Raw genomic sequence first — 19,865 nt, 5'->3', positions numbered from 1 at the left:
TCTCTCAGACTCCTCCCAGGCTGTGTCTCCCACTATTAAACTCTACTCTCTGTGTGCATAAACCTCCTCCCCATCTTCTTTCATCTCCAACGTCCTCTCTTTCTTCAGCCCCTACGTTCTCTCCTCCACTGCCGTTCCTTCCTTTACTAACCCGTGCCTCCCTCCCCCATTTCATCTCATTTCATCACCCCTCTGAGCAGAAGTGTATGGAAGAAATACCCCAAGCTTGATTGTCAATCACTATGAGTCTCAATGTTAGAACAAGATCACTCCTGCTCCAAAAAGCGCATCACACGTTGATGCCACATAATGCAGATTTGTGCACCAGATGCTCCGGAAACGTTGCTGAGTGTGTTGTTATTAATTGTGCTGAAATTTATGGTCTTCATAAAGTTTTATCGATGCTGTTTTATGTGTGCTCTCTGGCGGAGGTGTACAAGTGATTGTGTTCCTTTTGAATGGCCTGGTGTCCCTGGGCACTTTCTCTCTGGTTACTCAGAGTCCCTTGATGGCCTAATGTGCTTAATTAGCAGGTCTCATAAGCCCTTATGGACCAGTTCCACGGGACCCCTAAGGCTAGTGCCGGGGGAATCAGGGAACTCCCAGTGTTCCCTCAGAGGTGACAAATGATGGCGTACATATTGAAAGTGAAGAATCACGTTTTGTAATGATTGTCTGTTTTATTTTGATTTTAAGGTTGTCTGGGACTACGACTCCAGATCTGGTGGTCAGTACCAGCCATCAGATGTGGCTCAATTTTAAAACGGATGACACAAGTGGCTCCCTGGGCTTCAAGGTTTCTTATGAAGGTAAGTTGAGGAAACACTTTGCATTTGGGTTCAGAGTAATCTTAAAGATATTGTTCACCCAAAAAATGAAAATGTTGTCGTCATTTATTCACCCTCATGTTGTTCCAGACCTGTATGAGTTTCTTTCTTATGTTGAACATAAAAGAAGATATTTTGAGAATGCTGGTAATCAAACAGTTGGTGGCCCCTATTTACTTCCATAGCATTTATTTCACTATGGAAGTCAGTGGGGACCAACAACTGTTTGGTTCTTCAGAATTCTTCAAAGTATCTTCTTTTGTGTTCAACAGAAGAAAGAAACGTACACAGGTTTGGAATGACATGAGGTGAGTAAATGACGACGAAATTTTCATTTTTGGGTAAACTATTCCTTTAAACATAGTTCACTCAGACATGAAAATTGTAGGTCTTTTGTCACCCTTGAGTTGTTCCAAACCTCTATGAGTTTCTTCCTTCTGTTGGACACACACAAAAAAAAAGGATATTTTGAAGAGTATTGGTAACCAAACAGCTGACGATAGCCATCAGGGGTGCCTCCTAAGATTTTTGAGCTGATCTTGAATGCGGCTTTCAAAAGAAAAAATACAACACATCAGCTGCTGAATTCCAATCTGCGTTCACTGGCTGGCACTGAGCCAGAGACAGATGCTTTTTTACAGGGCTGCACAGTATATCCAATCACACACGATTCTGTTGAGCTTATGAAAGCAACGGCCAGTTAGAGGTGTTCAGATTAGTCATCCCTGAAATACTGGTGATTGTTCAGTGTGTGTGCTCACTGACTGAACTCTGCTCTCTGGCAGATTCTCTCATCAGAAACAGAAAGTGCAGATGTGCGTACGATGTAACTCATAACCCGGTCTCATGAAAGTGCATATCAATGGCACGAATTAGTTTCTGTTTGGTGTACTATTTATACAGAGAAATTGACTGGGGTGTGGGGTAGAAGCGTATTATATGTTAGCCAACAAATTGCGTATCATATGCATGTGAAAACTACATATTATATGCAAATCAAACAGGTGCATATCATGTGCATGCCAAAGTCCAGTTCCGTGTATAAATACAACACCAAATACAAACAGAGAATTGTGCTATTGATACGCAGTTTCATGAGACCAGGCTCTTAAGTCAATGATAATGTTCTTTGATAATGTTCATGATAGGCCTATGTTAATATGTTTGGGAATATTTTTGAATTAAAAAATAAATAATAAGCCTACTACTGTGTGTCACATGTGAAGCTCGTGTCACCTCAAAAATAATAAATGTATGACATTCCTGATAGCCGTTGACTTCCATAGTATAGATAAAATAAAATAAAAATTAAAAAATACTAATTTTCAATTGCTAATATTTGGTTGCTAATATTCTATTACTAATACTGTTACTACTAATAATAATAATAATTCATTAAAATCTTTTTGAATTGTACATATATGTGTCATACAGCAATGTTTGCTATGTATATATTTTATGATTAATAAAAATAAAAAAGTGATAAAGTATTATTTTAATTTGATATTTTTTTATAATACTATTTATTATAAAACCGATAGACATCCCTAATTAAAACATCTGTAGATCACCTACAAAACTGTCATATAGCTTTGGAGGACTGTGATTATGCATTTTGTAATTATCATGTAAACAGTATTCTCAGTTGAAGACTCTTACCGTGATTGTCACTGCAGTGATGATCTTTCACTGTAATCAAAAATGCATTGTTCTTTTTTCCTCCTTTATTTCTGTATCACCATAACCACTTATGTCTCATATGAATCAGATGGGTGGGCTTCTTTGGGATTCTTTGTTTACTTTGTTCTTGATTGCATGTCATTTTTAGGGTAAAGCAGACATTTTATAATGAGGTCATTGGCAGATGTCCACATTTATGTTATACACATAGCTGGTCAAATCTTGTAAGGACACACCTTATAATTTCCTTTGAGCAAATTTTTCAATTTTCTTGTTGCTTCCTGCTATTTGCTGCACTCTCTGGGTATCTACTGAGAGTACGGGAACAGTCTGTTCTTTTTTATTTCCTGTTCACTTTCTATTTCTCGCTTCACCATTATTCCTTTAGCACATGTGGCGAGGGTCATCAAAGCAGCCTGTGATCGTTTAACCTTGCTGGAATGAGGGCTATGGGATGGGAAGTATATCATGCAAGAGCAGCTACTAATTTTCAGTTTTCAGAGTCTGTGTCTGATTGGAAACGAGAACAGCAGAGCTTTCATCCTGGCCCTCTTTCAGAATTGCACTGCACATGGGGGACTTTGGCACATTTCATAAATTACAAACCAATATTTGCTGTCAGATCCACAATAAGCCTTCCTGAGTTTTTTATGCATTTTATTTACTGCAGAAACATAAGATGGAAGTGGAGCAGTGTTCATACCCTCCCCCAAACATGATTAAAACAATGAGAGACACTTAATTAAGTTGAGGATTCTCTTTGAACCTCTGCCTCCCTGCCTGCGGGACAAGATGCACCCCTAAATTATAGCATCTCAGATTTTCAGTTTTGAAGCATAATTGATCAGAAAGTCAATGCAGACAATGCTAGTTTTAAGCTAGATCCATACATAAGTACATGATATAGCAATTAATTAATTTAATTAATAAAAACAAATCACGTATAGCAATATTTGCTGAGAAAATCCACCAAACAGTAAAGATCACTGTTGTATGTCCATTGTCTTTTTATAACCTATATGTACATACTGTATATTCTGGATCAAAATGCTTATAATAGCAGGGACACTTACCTTATCTTCAAGGCAACTGTCTGCAAAGAAGTTAGATGACGTCAAGGTTTGCTGGTCAATCATACCACATGTCAGCATGTTACATTGCTCTGAGGCTAATGGACATCTGAGCATCTTTGACGCTCCATTAAGAACAGGGCATCATAACTGATGACAAACACGTTATTATTATTATCATTTTATTTTTTTTTTATTTTTTTTACGAACTGATCTCAGCCATATAAAAAAAAATACAAAAATGACACACAGAAAGCAGGCATGCCAGGGGCATATCCTCTTTCCCTCTACACTAGAGGGTTCACGTTTAAAATGTCACTTTAAGATTCTTATTTTCTTACTCATTTTTGTTTTCCTACGCATCTTCTGCATTTATATAACTCATAAATGGAGCTCCAAAGAGAAGTTGAATGGTGGTGTGGTGAGGGAACTGTTCATGTCTATGTTTTCCTAATATTTTACTGTTGTCAGTAAAACCAGAAATATTTTGAAATACTGCAATTTTTATTGAATAATTAATATATATATATATATATATATATATATATATATATATATATATATGACTGCATTTATTTGATCAAAAATACAGTTAGACAGTAAACATTATTTCAATTTAAACAACTGTTTTCTGTGTGTATTAGGATCCTTCAGAATCATTTTAATTGGCTGATTTGGTGCTCAAGAAACATTATTAACAATGTTGAAAACAGTTGTGCTGCTTAATATTTTATATGCACATATGCAGATCTGTTTTACAGCTTGTGTTTCTGGATATGAATTGTTATGGCTGAATACAGAATGGAGCGTAGCCTATTGCCGACCCCAGGTGCATGCTGGGGGAAAAAAGAATTCTTAACTCGTATGATGGGTAAAGATGAATGGATTTATTTGCACTCGTGCCTTCCTGCGTTATTAGTAATCCTTCATTAGGAAGTCATTGACTTCCATCTGTGTTCTCAGAGTTTAAAAAAAATCAAAGTGACATGAATAAATCATAGGAAATTTGAAATGGGTAAATAACTAATGCAGCCCCTTATGAAAGTGCACATGTCAGCTCTCAGAGACAGTTTGTTTGTCACCAAGCAGAAGACAGCTGTAACAAAGTGTTAGCTGGGACACTTAAGGAATCACGAATACAAACACTCCCACAGGGATGACTTGCTGCGTAACATTTATCAGCTCAGGAGACATTTTCTCTCACAATCCTCTTGCCTTAACTGATTGATATGGTCAGAAGTAAACTCAGGGTGTAAATCCCAAGATAAAGGATAGAGATTCAGTCCAGGTAGCGACCTGTCACCTGTTCAGAACTGGAGAAATGTTGGCTTCTCTGGCAGTATGTGGAGGTTGGAAGGCATCAAGGCACATCTGAATGTTCATACATCATCTACTCTGTTAAAGTGACCTAGGCATCAGAGTCACACCTTTTTAAATCAGAAATCATTTTGCTATGGCCTTGTGATTCTAAATGAGCCCTGACACTTTGAGACAGGTAAGAGTATAAGGGAACAGAGTGAAAAAAGACAATTCACTGGGAGAGCAAGCCATTTACAGATGTCATTGGGGCAGCAATGGAGGTAGCTTGCATGGATATGCTTTGCTGTCAGATGGAGTGAATGAGAAAGATGCAAAGGAGTGGGCGTGTGTGATTATGGAAAAATCTTTTCATTCCAGCATATGTGACATAGAGGTGGGGACAGACCATATATACCATTGATAAAAACAGCTTACTGAAAATGTAGCTTTGCCATCAAATTAATGTGTAAAAATGCATTAATTACAAATTAAAATACTGAAAAGAATATATATATATATATATATATATATATATATATATATATATATATATATATATATATATATATATATATATATATATATATATATATATATATATATTTGTGTGCTTTGCATTTATATGCTTATTACAACATTTATTTATTATAGCAAGAGAAATAAAAATGAGTAATGTAATGAATGACTGACTGAATAATTAGTATAGGCAAAATATATAAATTGTCAGCCTGGGGTACAGAGAGACTGACCTTACATTTGACTTTTCATTTCTATTGTAAAACCTTGATGGAAATACATTTTGCCAAAATGGACCTTGTCCCAAGGTATAATGTATGTCTCATGCTTATTTTTATTTTTCAGAAATCGACCAGGGTGGATGCGGAGACCCTGGGATCCCAGCCTATGGCAAGAGGGAAGGCACAGGCTTCCGACATGGAGACAAGCTATACTTTGAATGCCTTCCAGCCTTTGAGCTGGTAGGAAAAAAGAACATTTCCTGCCAGAAAAATAATCAGTGGTCAGCCAAGAAGCCAAGCTGTGTGTGTAAGTGGCAGACCTTACCCAAAATGCATTACTTTCCACACCCACATGATCACACCTGGGAGGATAGTGCACCATTATTACTGTCTGGGCACGTCAGAAAGTGAATTTAATGGCAGTGTCTTTAGCACAGTATGTCCCCGCCGAAACTTCCTCGCACCGACTGAGCCATTAAATCATTAACTATAACTCAAGTTAAAGACAAAGCGACAGTTCATTTAATGCATTTAGTTCCTTTATTTACTTATTTAGAGTCTTATAATGAAGTTAACAAATTTAACTGAACTGGAGAAGAAAACTTGTTTGAGAAGTAGGAATATAAAGAGACATGTTTGTAAAAAATCAGTCAGTTGATTTTCTTGTTTGCTACCGCTAAGTAAAGAAAGGTTTTTGCTTGAATTAAGTGTCATAACATACAGTGTTGTATGGCAGTTAATGCTTGTCCAACTTGTTTCAATATTATTGTTCTTTCTCTATTATTTGGATTCATGCATAACGTCAATTTGCCCCAGACTGTAGTCATTTGTCACTATAATGGCTACCATCCTATTACATCAGTGAAATTGCAGTTGACTCGCAACTTTGTTTTCTGCTATTTTATGACATTATTATTAGCTCAGACAGCAAAGTCATTCATATGAGGTGGAACTGTAACGATTTGTCTTCAGTCCACCACTGAGCTCATTTTCATTCTCCCCATGGCTATTTAGTGATGCTTATTGCCCTCTTAGCCTTGTCCCAAATCCTGAAAATGAGTTAATGCCTGCGGATATTCCCAGCAGATAAACACTCCCTTTCTCTGCAGCATCTTCAGTCTTATTATCTTCTGCAATAGACAAGATCACAGTATAAATGTACCCTGGGTGGTCATGCACCTAATATTTTTATTCACTATTATTTTAGCCACTCACTTGGTGTGGTTTGCGGGATATATAAGAAACCCCCATTTGACGGTAGGGCCTGTTTATTTACCAGGGTGAGGGATTTAAGTTCAGTCTTCCATTGGTCAGCAAACAGGTAGTCTCACCCCAAAATCACACCATTGGTTGAGCCAATGTTGCTGTGTTAGTGTCAGGTTCAACAAATGGATAAATGTTTCAATAGATAAATGTTTTCACAAAGGCAGAGTCATTATACTTTTCAGGGGAAATTAACATATGAATGGCTTGCTTCTGGTTGTCTTGGCACACACTTATGGGAGTATGTTAACATAAAATTTACCAAATCACCTTTAGAAGAAACTAGTAATAATAATAAAAAAAAAAAAAAAACTTCTGTAACCTTTATTTTTAAAAGTGTAGACTATTTGAGCAAAAAAAGTGAACATTTCAGAAAATGTCTGTTGTCAGGGTCTGAGAGGTCTTATAAGTTTCGGTTACGGATGCTGCTATCACACTGTGCACATCCTCCAAGCTGTATTTTTCCTCTTCTGGCTTGCTGCATTGTTTAAGCAACAACAAATGACCTCTCTATGCATTTTAGCTTCAGTGGCAGTTTTAATCTCGGGTTTGCCTCACAGTTTGACGCACGATGCCTCCTGTGCTTTAACTGTTGCTTCTTTTATCTCTTTGTCCTTTTCTCAGTTTCGTGTTTCTTCAACTTCACAACTCCGTCTGGGGTCCTGCTATCACCAAACTACCCTCAGGAGTATGGAAACAACATGCACTGCGTGTGGCTGATAATCGCCAAACCAGAGAGCCGCATCAACCTGGCCTTCAACGACCTGAGCATGGAGAAACAGTTTGACTTCCTGTCTATTAAAGACGGCGGCAAGGCAGAATCACCAATTCTGGGCACCTTTTCTGGAGATGTGCTGCCATCACCCATCACTACCAGTGGCCACGTGGCCAGGCTGGAGTTTCTGACTGATCACACGTACACAGAACGTGGCTTCAACATCACTTTCACCAGTACGTTTTAAAGACAGCTCTAGATTCATGACTTTTTATTTTCGGTGGTAAAAATGAATAATTAATTCAAGTTATTTTGGGAAAACCTGCTCATACTTTTAAGTCTACCGTCACATTGAAGTTAGAGACCAAAAAGTCAATGTATAATAGATAACGATAGCGTTCAGATGTTTTGTCAGTGGTGGCATGCACCAAATTTGAAAAGATTCTAGGAGTTAAAAAAAGCACAGAAGTTGTCTTGTTATATGAGACAGATTAAGAAAGTTTTTATTTCCCCTCAGGAGAGAATTGTCTGTATTTCATGACTCGATATCTGTCGTCCTTCAGTAATCACTATTCATGGGGCATAGCGTATGGCAGCGAAGTTGATAGATGCTTGAGTATCCGTGTGAGGAAGAACAACAAGAGCCGCAGATTTAATTAGAATTTATTTCCAAATACATATATAATTAAATAAAGCCACAGTTAATTGAAGCTGTCGGGAGGTGATCCCACATGGTTTGACTCCCCATGCGGCGTGTTTTTGGGGGAGTGGGAGGGATGCTCCAATCATTCATGTTAATTAAGAAGATGACAAACTCCATCGAAGGGTATATTGGCACATGATGGTGATGGATTGCATGCACAATCGTTGCGTTTGAGACCCTTTTGAGACAACATGTTTATCATGAAGAAGGAATTCACGTCCAATGCATGAAGGGAAACACAATAAGAGCTTTAAAGATTTTAGTTTTACGTTGAATGTGTCAATGACAGTTTTTCATTTTGTCAGTTTTCCTGCTTTCCCGGGGAATCGAACCCATGACCTTGGCTTTGTTAGTGCTGTGCTCTGCCCGGAATGAACAGATTTTCTGGAGAGATTTTGTCTGCTGTAATACATCTTCTCTGAAGTCCTGTCGATGGGTACTGAGTAGCTCCAAGCTTCCTACTGAAGCAAGAAACTTAGGGAGGCACATAAATCAATATTTTGTTCTAACTAAAATGAATTAGTGTAGTTGTACAGCTGAAACGATGAACCGAAAAGGCTTCAGTTCAGTGGCCATATTGAGAACTCCCTCTTTAATTTATATGGGGCCTTGTAAAAGTTGTCCATTCATGAAAACAAATTCTTTTTTTTATTTGTTTATTTGTTTTTTTACAAAATGTGGATAGGCACTGGACTAACAAAGGGGGGAAAAAAGATTTAATACTATAAATAAAGTGCTGTTGTTGCTGTGTCCAGCTTTTTGGCCTTTAAGGTTGAAGTTACCTTGGTCTTCTCTTCCATAATTCATATTCTTGCCTCATTGTTTTTTTTGTTTTTTTTTTCAGCTTTCCGGCATAACGAGTGTCCCGACCCTGGCGTTCCAGTAAACGGAAAGCGCTTTGGTGAGAGTCTACAGCTTGGCAGCTCCATCTCTTTTCTGTGTGAGGAGGGGTTTATGAAGACCCACGGATCTCAGACCATCTCCTGCATTCTCAAAGATGGAAATGTTGTGTGGGACAATGCTGTGCCACGTTGTGAAGGTCAGTCCTCTTTCGAATAAATATGCGCATTTCATAATTCACAAGTCGGCTTGTAATAAAGACAAAATTATATACTCTAACTCTGTTTGCACTTTACTGAACTTTTAGAAAGTTTGTTCAATTTGGTTTTTCATTAAGTACATTCGGAGAGAGACCAAAATGTTGGTGCTTCTGAAATGTCAGTGGAACAAAAAGTCATAATCTTTACTTTCAGAATGTGCTCTAGAAGTATTAACTGCCTGAATTCTTCCAAATGAAAAACTTTTATTTTTATTTATTTTTTGTTTTTTTTTGTATATTAAGCACTGCTGTTAACTACAAATGATTTTAACCATTTATTGAGTAATGCCTTTTAAAAGATGCCCTTTCAGTACACAGTGAAAGATGTGATCGTCCACCTCAGCCATTGAACACAATCTGTTTTTTTGATTTTGCATTTTGAATTTGAATACATATTTGGAATTGAATATGTTGTGAATAAAGCTGCGGCCATCCAAGAACAAGATACAACATTTGAAAATGTAACATCAACACTGCAATACTTCAAACCTGCAGGTTCTTTGAATTTAGTCAAGACGGCAGTCTGTGATGTATAGATCCTCTCTTGGTCAAATATTTTTTATGCTATGCAATTTTACAGGTCATCATTACTTTATTAAGGGTCAATATTCAGCATGTAAAAATAAAAAAAATAAAAAAAAAGCTTTGGCCTTAAAATTTGGCAACAAAATACTCTTGTCATTTTCTCCTGTTTTTTTAGCTCCATGTGGTGGAAACTTGAAGGCTTCTAGCGGCATTATTCTGTCCCCCGGCTGGCCTGAGCTTTATAAAGAGGCCCTCAATTGTGAGTGGATCATCGAGGCTCCGCCAGGATATCCTATTAAGATCATCTTTGACAAGTACGTACAAGACTTCGCTTTCTCTTTTCTGAACTGTCATGTTGTTCTTAATAAGCCACCCGGTTTCATTTTCCCCTCCTGTCTTTCATTCTATTGGTTATCATCATTTCATAAATAGGTCACGATAGCGCACTGCAGATGTTCACTGTAGACTTGAAATAAGAGTATTTGGCTATTTATTTCCCAAGCTATCACAAGGATTTGTTCTGAATCAATATAAATATCTCTTGCCTCTGCTTATATAGAATGGGTTTATCTACAGTCATATGTGATTGTTGAACATTAAAAAAGGACATCAAATATATGTATATGTATATATACTGTAACTTGCTACGTGTAGTGCATTGGGCAAACCAAGACTTGTCATAGCCCTTGCATTTCATTGCTCTTTTGTTGGTTTTGATTGCTTCTATTGTCCCATATTTGTAAGTCACTTTGGATAAAAGTGTCTGCTAAATGACTAAATGTAAATGTAACAAATGGACAATTCAACAGCAATCTAACAGGCAAGTTATTTATCTTGAGGCACGTTTCAAACATTGTCCAGGGGTGCATTTCCCAAAAGCATGCTCTAGAATGTCATTGTATATAGTAGCAATAAAATTTGTCTTCAGTTACAGTAATAAAATACCCAAACTCATTAATCAGAAAGGGTGTCCATATACATTTTAGCATAAGGCACGAGACAGACTGATGCAGTCTCATCCACTGATTCTCCTGCTACGCAAATGTTGTGTGTTATAGAGTTCTTCTTCCAATGGTTCCAGAGGTTTCTTTATTTTCTGTATGTGTACATGTTTAGTATAAATGTTTGCATCTACCATCAGTTGTTGTTGGGAAAATTCTTTAAAGGTGAGGCTGGAGGGACAGCTGAGACTGTGAGTACCGAAAGCAGCAGGGCTTTAGTGGGCTGCTGCTGCAGGAAACTCAAACTGAGCTGAGTTTTCAGTTTGAATGATGTAGTATCTCTTTTCTAGCTGTAAATATGTGATATCCTGCAGGAACACAAGTGAACAAGACTGTGATGAATCCATGTAGCATCCCTTTGTGGAGAAGCTGCCATGCTGATGCATAGCGCTGTTGTGATCCACAGATTCCGGACAGAGGTTAACTACGATGTTCTTGAGGTACGAGATGGACGCTATCCATCTTCCCCTCTGATTGGCAGTTATCAGGGTACACAGGTCCCACAGTTCCTCATCAGCACCTCCAACTTCCTGTACCTGCTCTTCACCACTGACAAGAGTCACTCGGACATTGGCTTCCGCATCCGATATGAGAGTATGATGATCTACTCTTGCATTTATTACTGTTTTGATCTGAAAAGCGTTGCTTTGGTAACATTTATTTCCATAATATATGTATGCTGTAATTCAAAGAATGTTTACCACAGACCTCATTTTACTTATAAATGCTTACTTATGTACTTATTTTGAGAATGCACATGCTAAAATATCACAAAACTATTAATTGCATTGTTCAAAAAAAAAAAGAAAGAAACATGATTAGTGAAATTAATATTCAAAGTCTCCTACAATATTCAGAATTTAGTCAAAGCATGCTAGTTAGATATTATCTTCTCTCCAATGCATTTCATGGCTGCAATTACAAGGATCTGATAGCACAGATACCTGTGAATACTAGCAGCTATGAAAGCATCATTATAAATAACAGTCACATGCTCTTTAATATGCAGTGATTTTTATCAGGTTCTGTAATTATGATATAATAGGATGGTGATTATGTTGTGAGATGATTTCAGTCATGTGAAAACACATGACACATGCAACTGTACACACTTTCATACACACACGGCTGTAGAATTAGCTCTATCACAATTTTGTGAACTGAAAGATTGGCTTTTATGCTGGGATGACTCATGTTTGTAACCTTTTCTTGTTGTTTCTCTATAAATCTCAGTTCTTTTTAAATTATTGAGTACATCAATTCAAGCAGAAAGTGCTGTCGAAGACTTGGTATTACTTGCATCTACAAGAATGATATGACTTTTGAATGATCCAAATAGGCAGAACATTCCATAAACTTGAGATGCACAAATATTAAAAGTCTGACTGACATGGATAAGCTGATAATTATTTTAAGTTATGGTTGATAGCTAATTAAAAGACTATATTAAATGCTATGTTTTTTTTTGTTTGTTTTTTTTTTTTTTTTGAATAAATTACAAATAAAACACTAAAAACTAAAATCAGTAATTTTAGATGTGGTTTTTTAACAATATGATTTATAACAAAAAATGGATTTTGAGATTTGCAAGAGTACATTTAAGAGTGTTATTAAATTATTGATGTTTTTGAACATTAAGTGAGCAATAGATGACATGAAAGGAAATCTAAATGTAAAAATGGGAAATGACCATTCACAATTAAATATATGTAAATACGCATTATATATATATATATATATATATATACTGTATATAGATAGATAGATAGATAGATAGATAGATAGATAGATAGATAGATAGATAGTATATAAGTTGCCCTGATACCGAGTTTCTAATGCATTTAGAATAAACTTCTGCCCTGAAAATCATTGGTTGTATTCTACAATAATATTTGTGTATTTTCTCTTCAGCCTTGCAGCTTCAGTCGGACCATTGTGTTGATCCTGGAATCCCGGTCAATGGTCAGCGGCATGGCAATGATTTCTATGTGGGGGCGCTGGTGACGTTCAGTTGCGAAGCAGGATACACCCTCAGTGACCACGAGCCCCTTGAGTGTGAGCCTAACTTCCAATGGAGTCGCCCTCTGCCCAGCTGTGATGGTACGGTCCACTCTTTACCTACTAAAATGGTCACCGCCAGGGAAAAGGACACATTAGAGATAGGTCATTTATTCAAGCGATGTAATCGCTCCCAGACTGGAAGGGCCTTTACGGTTTGAAGCTACCCTTTCCGCTCCCTTCTCCTGTTCCACAAGGCTTTGAATATTTAAGGCCATTATTGATTTTTCCCCTTGGGTAATGATAGGAATAATTCGCCTTCATATGTTGATGTCCTTCAAAAGGGCACTTCCTGTAAAGTTTGTTTCAGTAGGATTGCGCTCAGCGTTTTGACAAATAGCCTTTATCTTTTTCTCTTTCCTCTAGCACTTTGCGGCGGGTTTATTCAGGGGAACAGCGGCACTATTCTGTCCCCTGGGTTTCCTGACTTCTACCCCCATAACCTCAACTGTACGTGGATGATTGAAACTTCACATGGTAAAGGTGAGGCCACTTTTTGAAGCAAGTTCTTTCTTTGACAGGAATAGACAGTATTTTTAAATGAAACACAAGCAATAATGTTTCCATTAACACACATTGTAAACAGTATAAGATGGAAGAAGTATAGATTTAATAACTAGATGACTATCTTTTGGCAGCTGTAACCACTTCCAAATGGTTTCTGTAATTGTAGATCACACCTGAACAACAGCCAAGAGGAATTTGCACTATTTCATTTTACAGAAATGGTTCCGTTCAATTATGTTCCTCTATGGCATGAATCACTCTGTCATGAAATCATACCAAATGTGGTTGTGGTCAGGACTACATTCAAATCTAGTTGGACCACCATACTTAAATTTCCAAGTCTTCTTTTCCCTCTAGTTTGACCTGTCCACTGTGGAACATCCACATGCTCTTGTGGACTTGACAAATGCAGCAGTGTTTCTTCCTCCACTGTTCTTGTTTAGCGTTTCATGCATCATAATCACCTTGACAGAAACGTTAGTGTGTTCCAGATATTTCTGTAAGTCTTTAGCTGACACTCTAGGATTCTTCTTGCAAGACGCCCACTCGAGAAGCCAGGCTCGTCTTGCCATCGACTGATAAACATCAAGGCTTTCAGAGATGCTTTTCGAACCCTTTCTAGCTTTATGCAAGTCAACAATCCTTAATCTTTGGCATTCGGAGACCTCTTTTGTTGGAGATGCAGTTCACATGAGGCAGTGCTTCTTTTGAATAGAAAACTCCAAAATTGAGCAATTCTTTTTTTATTATTATAGTACAGAGCAGCTTCGACTAAAATCTTCAATCTCACCTCATTGATTGAACGCAGCTGATGCTAACTTTTGGAGAAATCATTAGACTTGGGATTCACATACTTTTTCCGCTTTGCACTTTGAGTGTTTACGTGGTGTGTCATTGTTTGTGCCTTTTGTCTGTTGTGATACAATTTTAGTCAGATTTGGAAATCCCATGTTTTTCTATCCAGGATCAGGTAACCCATCTTACTTTTGTGTCGGTTTTTCAAAGCAAGATTGGATTGGATCTCCCTGATCCAGATACAGACCTTTTCAGATTTCCAAATCTGGATTACTAGTGCTCTATGGAGCTCTTAAAGAGATGTGAGAGATGAGAAAAAAATGCCTATGTTTTGCATTCTAGTTTTGCATTGTATTTACAAAAATAACACTTCTGACTGGTCCATCTCTGATGATTCTGCCAATGTGGTTTACAGTCAGTGATGATATATATCTTCTGCTGGGATCTTTTTGGGTCAAAAGTATCCAAATCTTACTAAAATGTTTTGAACAACACAAAGTGAGGATTTAATCCAGATCAAAACCAAGATTGGAATTTGTGATCTAATCCAAATTCAGAATCCTTTTTTTTTTTTTTTTTAACAACACATTTTCGAGATTTGCTCCAATCCAATGTCGGATTATGATCTAAAATCCGATCAGATTACTTATGAACAACTGGGCCCTAGACATCTGACAGTTTGACATATGTTTTCCTGCAGTTTTATGTGATTGAAGCCTTTATAAACAGTTGATCGTTATCCAGTGTTTTCTCTCAATCTCTCAATCTCCGCAGGTGTCCAGTTTACCTTTCACACTTTTCACTTGGAGAGTCCACACGACCACCTTTTAGTCACAGAAAATGGTAGTTTCTCTCAACCCCTGTGGAGATTGACCGGGTCTACACTGCCGCCCCCTCTCAGTGCTGGACTTTTTGGCAACTACACCGCTCAGATCCGTTTCCTCTCTGACTTCTCTGTGTCCTATGAGGGCTTTAACATCACTTTCTCAGGTAGAGACCTTTGCACAGCAGCTTAAACTACATGACATTTATAACAGAAGAAGCTACAAAATATCAATCCTTCTTCTGTTCCCCTCAGAATATGATCTGGAGCCTTGCGAAGATCCCGGCGTCCCCCCCTTCAGCACTCGTAAGGGGCTGCAGTTCAGGGTGGGGGACGCGCTAATCTTTTCCTGTTTTCCGGGATACCGTCTCGAGGGGCCTGCGAGGGTGGTGTGTCTAGGGGGGCGTCGGCGGGTTTGGAGTTCCCCTCTGCCAAGGTGTGTTGGTAGGTGGTCACATGCTTTTCATTTTGCTTTGTTCGCAAATTATACAAATTTCCCCTCATGTGCTCAGACATGCACACACACACACACACGCACATGCTGAAACTTCATATCTCAAAGTAAGACTAAAGCAGCATAATTTTTAGGAGCTCTGCTCAAAACCAGACAGGAAGAAAAAGGTTATGACTCACTATCTGAAAATAAAACCACAGCACCAGCCCTAAATTTAGTCTAATGCTTAATCAGCATTAATGTAATGGTAGATATCAGCATACAAGTATCTTGGAGACCAGACTTCTTCAATTTAATTCGTGCTGGAATGGCTTAGATGTTAAATTTAGAATTTTATTTTCATAACATTATGATTTTGACATTCCGGTTGAAGCAAGTAATTATGTATTTCTGGCTTACCCTTGCTTCATATTTGTTTACCACTCTTGTGAAACTAGATCAGCTTATATGTAAACATACAGTACAGGTCAAAAGTTTGGAAACATTACTATTTTTAATGTTTTTGAAAGAAGTCTCTTCTGCTCATCAAGCCTGCATTTATTTGATCAAAAATACAGAAAAAAATTTAATATTGTGATATATTATTACAATTTAAAATAATTGTTTTTACATTTATTATACTTTTAAACTATCATTTATTTCTGTGATGCAAAGCTGAATTTTTAGGATCATTATCACATGATCCTTTAGAAATCATTCTAATATGATGATTCATTATCAAAGTTGGAAACAGTTCTGCTGCTTAATATTTTTTCAGAACATGTGATACTTTTTTAGGATACTTTGATGAATAAAAAAAAAAAAAAAAAAAAAAAGCTATGTTTTTAAAATATCAATATTTTGTAATAACAATATACACTACTGGTCAGTAATTTGGGGTCAGTAACTTTTTTTTTCTTTCTTTTTTTTAAATAAAATCAATACTTTTATTCAGCAAGGGATGTGTTAAATTGATAAAAAGTGATAGTAAAGAAAATATATTATTAGAATATATATTATTAGAATTTTTTTTTATTTTGAATAAATGCAGTTCTTTTTAACCTTTTATTCATCAAATATATTAGACAGCAGAACTGTTTCCAACACTCATAATAAATCAGAATATTAGAATGATTTCTAAATGATCATGTGATAGACTGGATGTTACATGTGACACTGAAGGCTGGAGTAATGATGCTGAAAATTCAGCTTTGCATCACAGGAATAAATTATTTTATTAAAGTATATTCAAATAGAAAACTGTTATTTTAAGTTGTAATAATATTTCACAATATTACTGTTTTTTTCTGTATTTTTGATCAAATAAATGCAGGCTTGATGAGCAGAAGAGACTTCTTTCAAAAACATTAAAAATAGTAATGTTTCTAAACTTTTGACCTGTACTGTATGTTTATGATTTTTTTTTTTTTTTTTGGTCAACGTCCTTGTATTTAAACTTAAATAACATATGGTTTACTTCACTTAAGATCTGTTGGGTATGACAGTTATTTCTTCCAAAAACATTCAGAAAACACCCGGATTTTTTCTCATTAATGATTTTTAAGAAAAGATTTTGTTACAAGGGATGCATGACATATCAGTTATTGGGTGACATTGGAGATTTTATTTATTTATTTATCTGTCAGGGTATTTAATAATGCTTGCTCATTAACCCTTTTACATTTAGATTGCCTTTGCTCTCACTTAAAATGAATCTTTTTAATACACTAAATTAATAAAACTGTTAATTGTAACATTTAGAAAATCTTAAAATTAGTATATGTGATGCCTAAATTCACTTGTGGCATTTAAAACAATTGATGTATCAGTTATAATCCGTAATACCTCAATAATTATTGACTTACAGGTAAAAAAATAAGCTTTAGATTTAAATTTAATTTGTGTTGTTCAATATCTAAGAAAAATTTTGGAGAGAAATTGACTTGCACTTATTCACAAACACACACCACCCCCTGACTGCCAGCATGAGTGTATAAGTGTGCTTGTGTTTATACTGAGATCATGGGTCGTTTGTCAGAAGTCGTCTGACTTTTTTCCTCCCTTGCTGCAGCTGAATGCGGATCGTCTGTAACCGGGAAACAAGGAGTTTTACTCTCTCCCAACTACCCTGGTTACTACGGTAACAACCATGAGTGCATCTACTCCATCCAATCCCAAACCGGTAAAGGGATCCAGCTCAGAGCGCGGGATTTCCGCCTGGAGGAGGACGACTTTCTTAAGGTCTTTGCGACTTAGTGTGCATTCGTACTTGTGTAATGTTGGTTTGTAAAGTATATGATGACTGTATGTGACTGTTTTGTGTGTGTTTCAGGTGTATGATGGTAGCAGTAAAAGTGCCAGACTGCTGGGCACCTTCACAGGCACAGAGATGATGGACATCACTCTAAACAGCACGTCCAGCACCATGTGGCTGGAGTTCATTAGCAACAGTGACAATACCAGCAAAGGCTTCGAGCTGCACTTCACCAGTGAGTAGCACACTGACACCTTGCAGCCATTATACAGCAGTACATGTGTGTGTGTTTACACATAATAGATGGATAGGGATGCATAAATGGATGGATACCTATCTACCAAGCACAGGAGAGTTTTTGAAGGACACACTCTTTTTTTTTTCTGTCTTATTACAGGTTTTGAGCTGGTGAAGTGTGAGGACCCAGGTGTGCCTCAGTTCGGTTTTAAACGGGAGGACAAAGGTCACTTCGCAGGCAGCACGGTGTCATATAGCTGTGATCCTGGCTACACTTTAAAGGGCCCGGAGGTTTTGACATGTCTCAGAGGGGAGAGGAGAGCATGGGACAGCCCACTCCCACTGTGTGTTGGTAAGACGCTACTGAATGCTCAACCTCATTCACACTTACACTTACACACTTCTTTAGGCAGTTACTTTAGGGATAACATTTCTAACTTTGATACGGTAATTCGAAATATATTGATATTCAGTACCTCGGGAAAAGACTTGGACAACATTAATGACTTTTTTTTTTTTTTTATTAAAAGATAAATATAGCAAGGCTAGAATGTGACAGTGAGTTATATTTTTACATTTATGAAAACTTACAATTACAACTTACATTTTATCATGGAGCACAATAAATACATGCAATGTCTGTTTCATTCCTACTGGAATCCAGAGAGTGCCCTTATGCAGGAAGTCAAAATCTGGCTCACAGAAGTAATATAACTTGTGGCATTCCAGGAAATCCTAATTACTGTATTTTATCACAAACGTTAAATCTGCCACATGGTCTTGTATGATACACTCTGAGAATGTGCTTCATGAATATGATCCCCCAAGTCAGAGAGAGTTCTAGTAGTTGGAGTGCTTATGATTTTTAATTTTTTTTTACTTCATGTGTTTGGGTCTTCTACCACCCACCCTTAGCCTGGGTTCTCCTCAATGTGAGTTTATCACAGACCTACTTTTCAAGCTGTTCTGCAATGCTGTTGAATTTTGAATTATGGTGCTTCCCACCTGAGCATATGGAGACCTTTAGGCAAAATTGAAATGCCCATATACATAGGAGAAATGGAGCTGTAAAGGCATGAACAAATATTTTTCATCTGCCACAACAGGAAACTAACTGGTGCTGTAGAAAACAGAGGGTGGACAGTGAGAAATGAGAAGTTGGTGAGAATAAGAGAAAAGAGGGAGGGGATGAGAGAGCAAGAGAGAATGAGAGAGCAAGAAATGTAGTTTTATGACTTACGAAGCAGGTCATCTCAGGAGTTGAAGAAGATGGGTTTGTTTTATTGTGATTTATGGCTCTGCTGTCCACTATGGGAACATTCGTCAGAACGAAATTCATATGAGATGATGATAAAAGCACAAAAAAAGAGTGTGAAAAACAGATGAACAAAAAAAATAACAACTTAACAATATATAAATCTCAACAATAGATAGATAGATAGACAGACAGACAGATAGATAGATAGATAGATAGATAGATAGATAGATAGATAGATAGATAGATAGATCTATGCATCTTAGAAGAATGTTTAAATGTTTGACAAAAATAGTGATTAGAAAAGTGATTCATTGCAGTGAGATTTTCACACCACTTATTTTTCACTTTTCTCACACTTTCTTTCTCTTTTGCATTCAACAATTCATTTTTCCTCTGTGCACTATCACAAGAAAATTTCAAAAGTTTGTCTCCATGTCTATGATTATACCTTTCAGTATGTGTGACAATGGCTTGAGAGGCTGAGGTGTGCATTTGAACACATTGCACTTGCATGCTGTGACATGTATATCTCACATGACTACAAGCAACGGCCACGGTGTAATTTGTGTCATTGCTTGTCC

The 19,865-nt window shown here is 37.0% G+C and overlaps 1 protein-coding gene across 2 annotated transcripts in view; it reads left to right on the top strand.

Moving 5' to 3' along the window:
- The window catches only part of csmd2 (CUB and Sushi multiple domains 2), a 285,162-nt gene that overhangs the window by 172,181 nt on the left and 93,116 nt on the right, over nucleotides 1–19,865 (top strand). For both annotated transcript variants that reach the window (XM_042745309.1, XM_042745310.1), the window contains exons 12-24: nucleotides 697–809; nucleotides 5,738–5,920; nucleotides 7,501–7,827; nucleotides 9,139–9,333; nucleotides 10,094–10,232; nucleotides 11,326–11,513; nucleotides 12,831–13,019; nucleotides 13,344–13,460; nucleotides 15,054–15,269; nucleotides 15,358–15,546; nucleotides 17,607–17,776; nucleotides 17,868–18,024; nucleotides 18,187–18,378. In XM_042745309.1, the coding sequence (XP_042601243.1) occupies nucleotides 697–809; nucleotides 5,738–5,920; nucleotides 7,501–7,827; nucleotides 9,139–9,333; nucleotides 10,094–10,232; nucleotides 11,326–11,513; nucleotides 12,831–13,019; nucleotides 13,344–13,460; nucleotides 15,054–15,269; nucleotides 15,358–15,546; nucleotides 17,607–17,776; nucleotides 17,868–18,024; nucleotides 18,187–18,378 (2,375 nt within the window). The remainder of the gene's footprint in view (nucleotides 1–696; nucleotides 810–5,737; nucleotides 5,921–7,500; nucleotides 7,828–9,138; nucleotides 9,334–10,093; nucleotides 10,233–11,325; nucleotides 11,514–12,830; nucleotides 13,020–13,343; nucleotides 13,461–15,053; nucleotides 15,270–15,357; nucleotides 15,547–17,606; nucleotides 17,777–17,867; nucleotides 18,025–18,186; nucleotides 18,379–19,865) is intronic.

This window comes from Cyprinus carpio, chromosome B19 (genome assembly GCF_018340385.1).
Source record: "Cyprinus carpio isolate SPL01 chromosome B19, ASM1834038v1, whole genome shotgun sequence".
NCBI classification, from domain to species: Eukaryota; Metazoa; Chordata; class Actinopteri; order Cypriniformes; family Cyprinidae; genus Cyprinus; species Cyprinus carpio.
The sequence above is the reverse complement of the archived record's forward strand: the minus strand, read 5'-3'. Positions and strand labels throughout refer to the sequence as shown.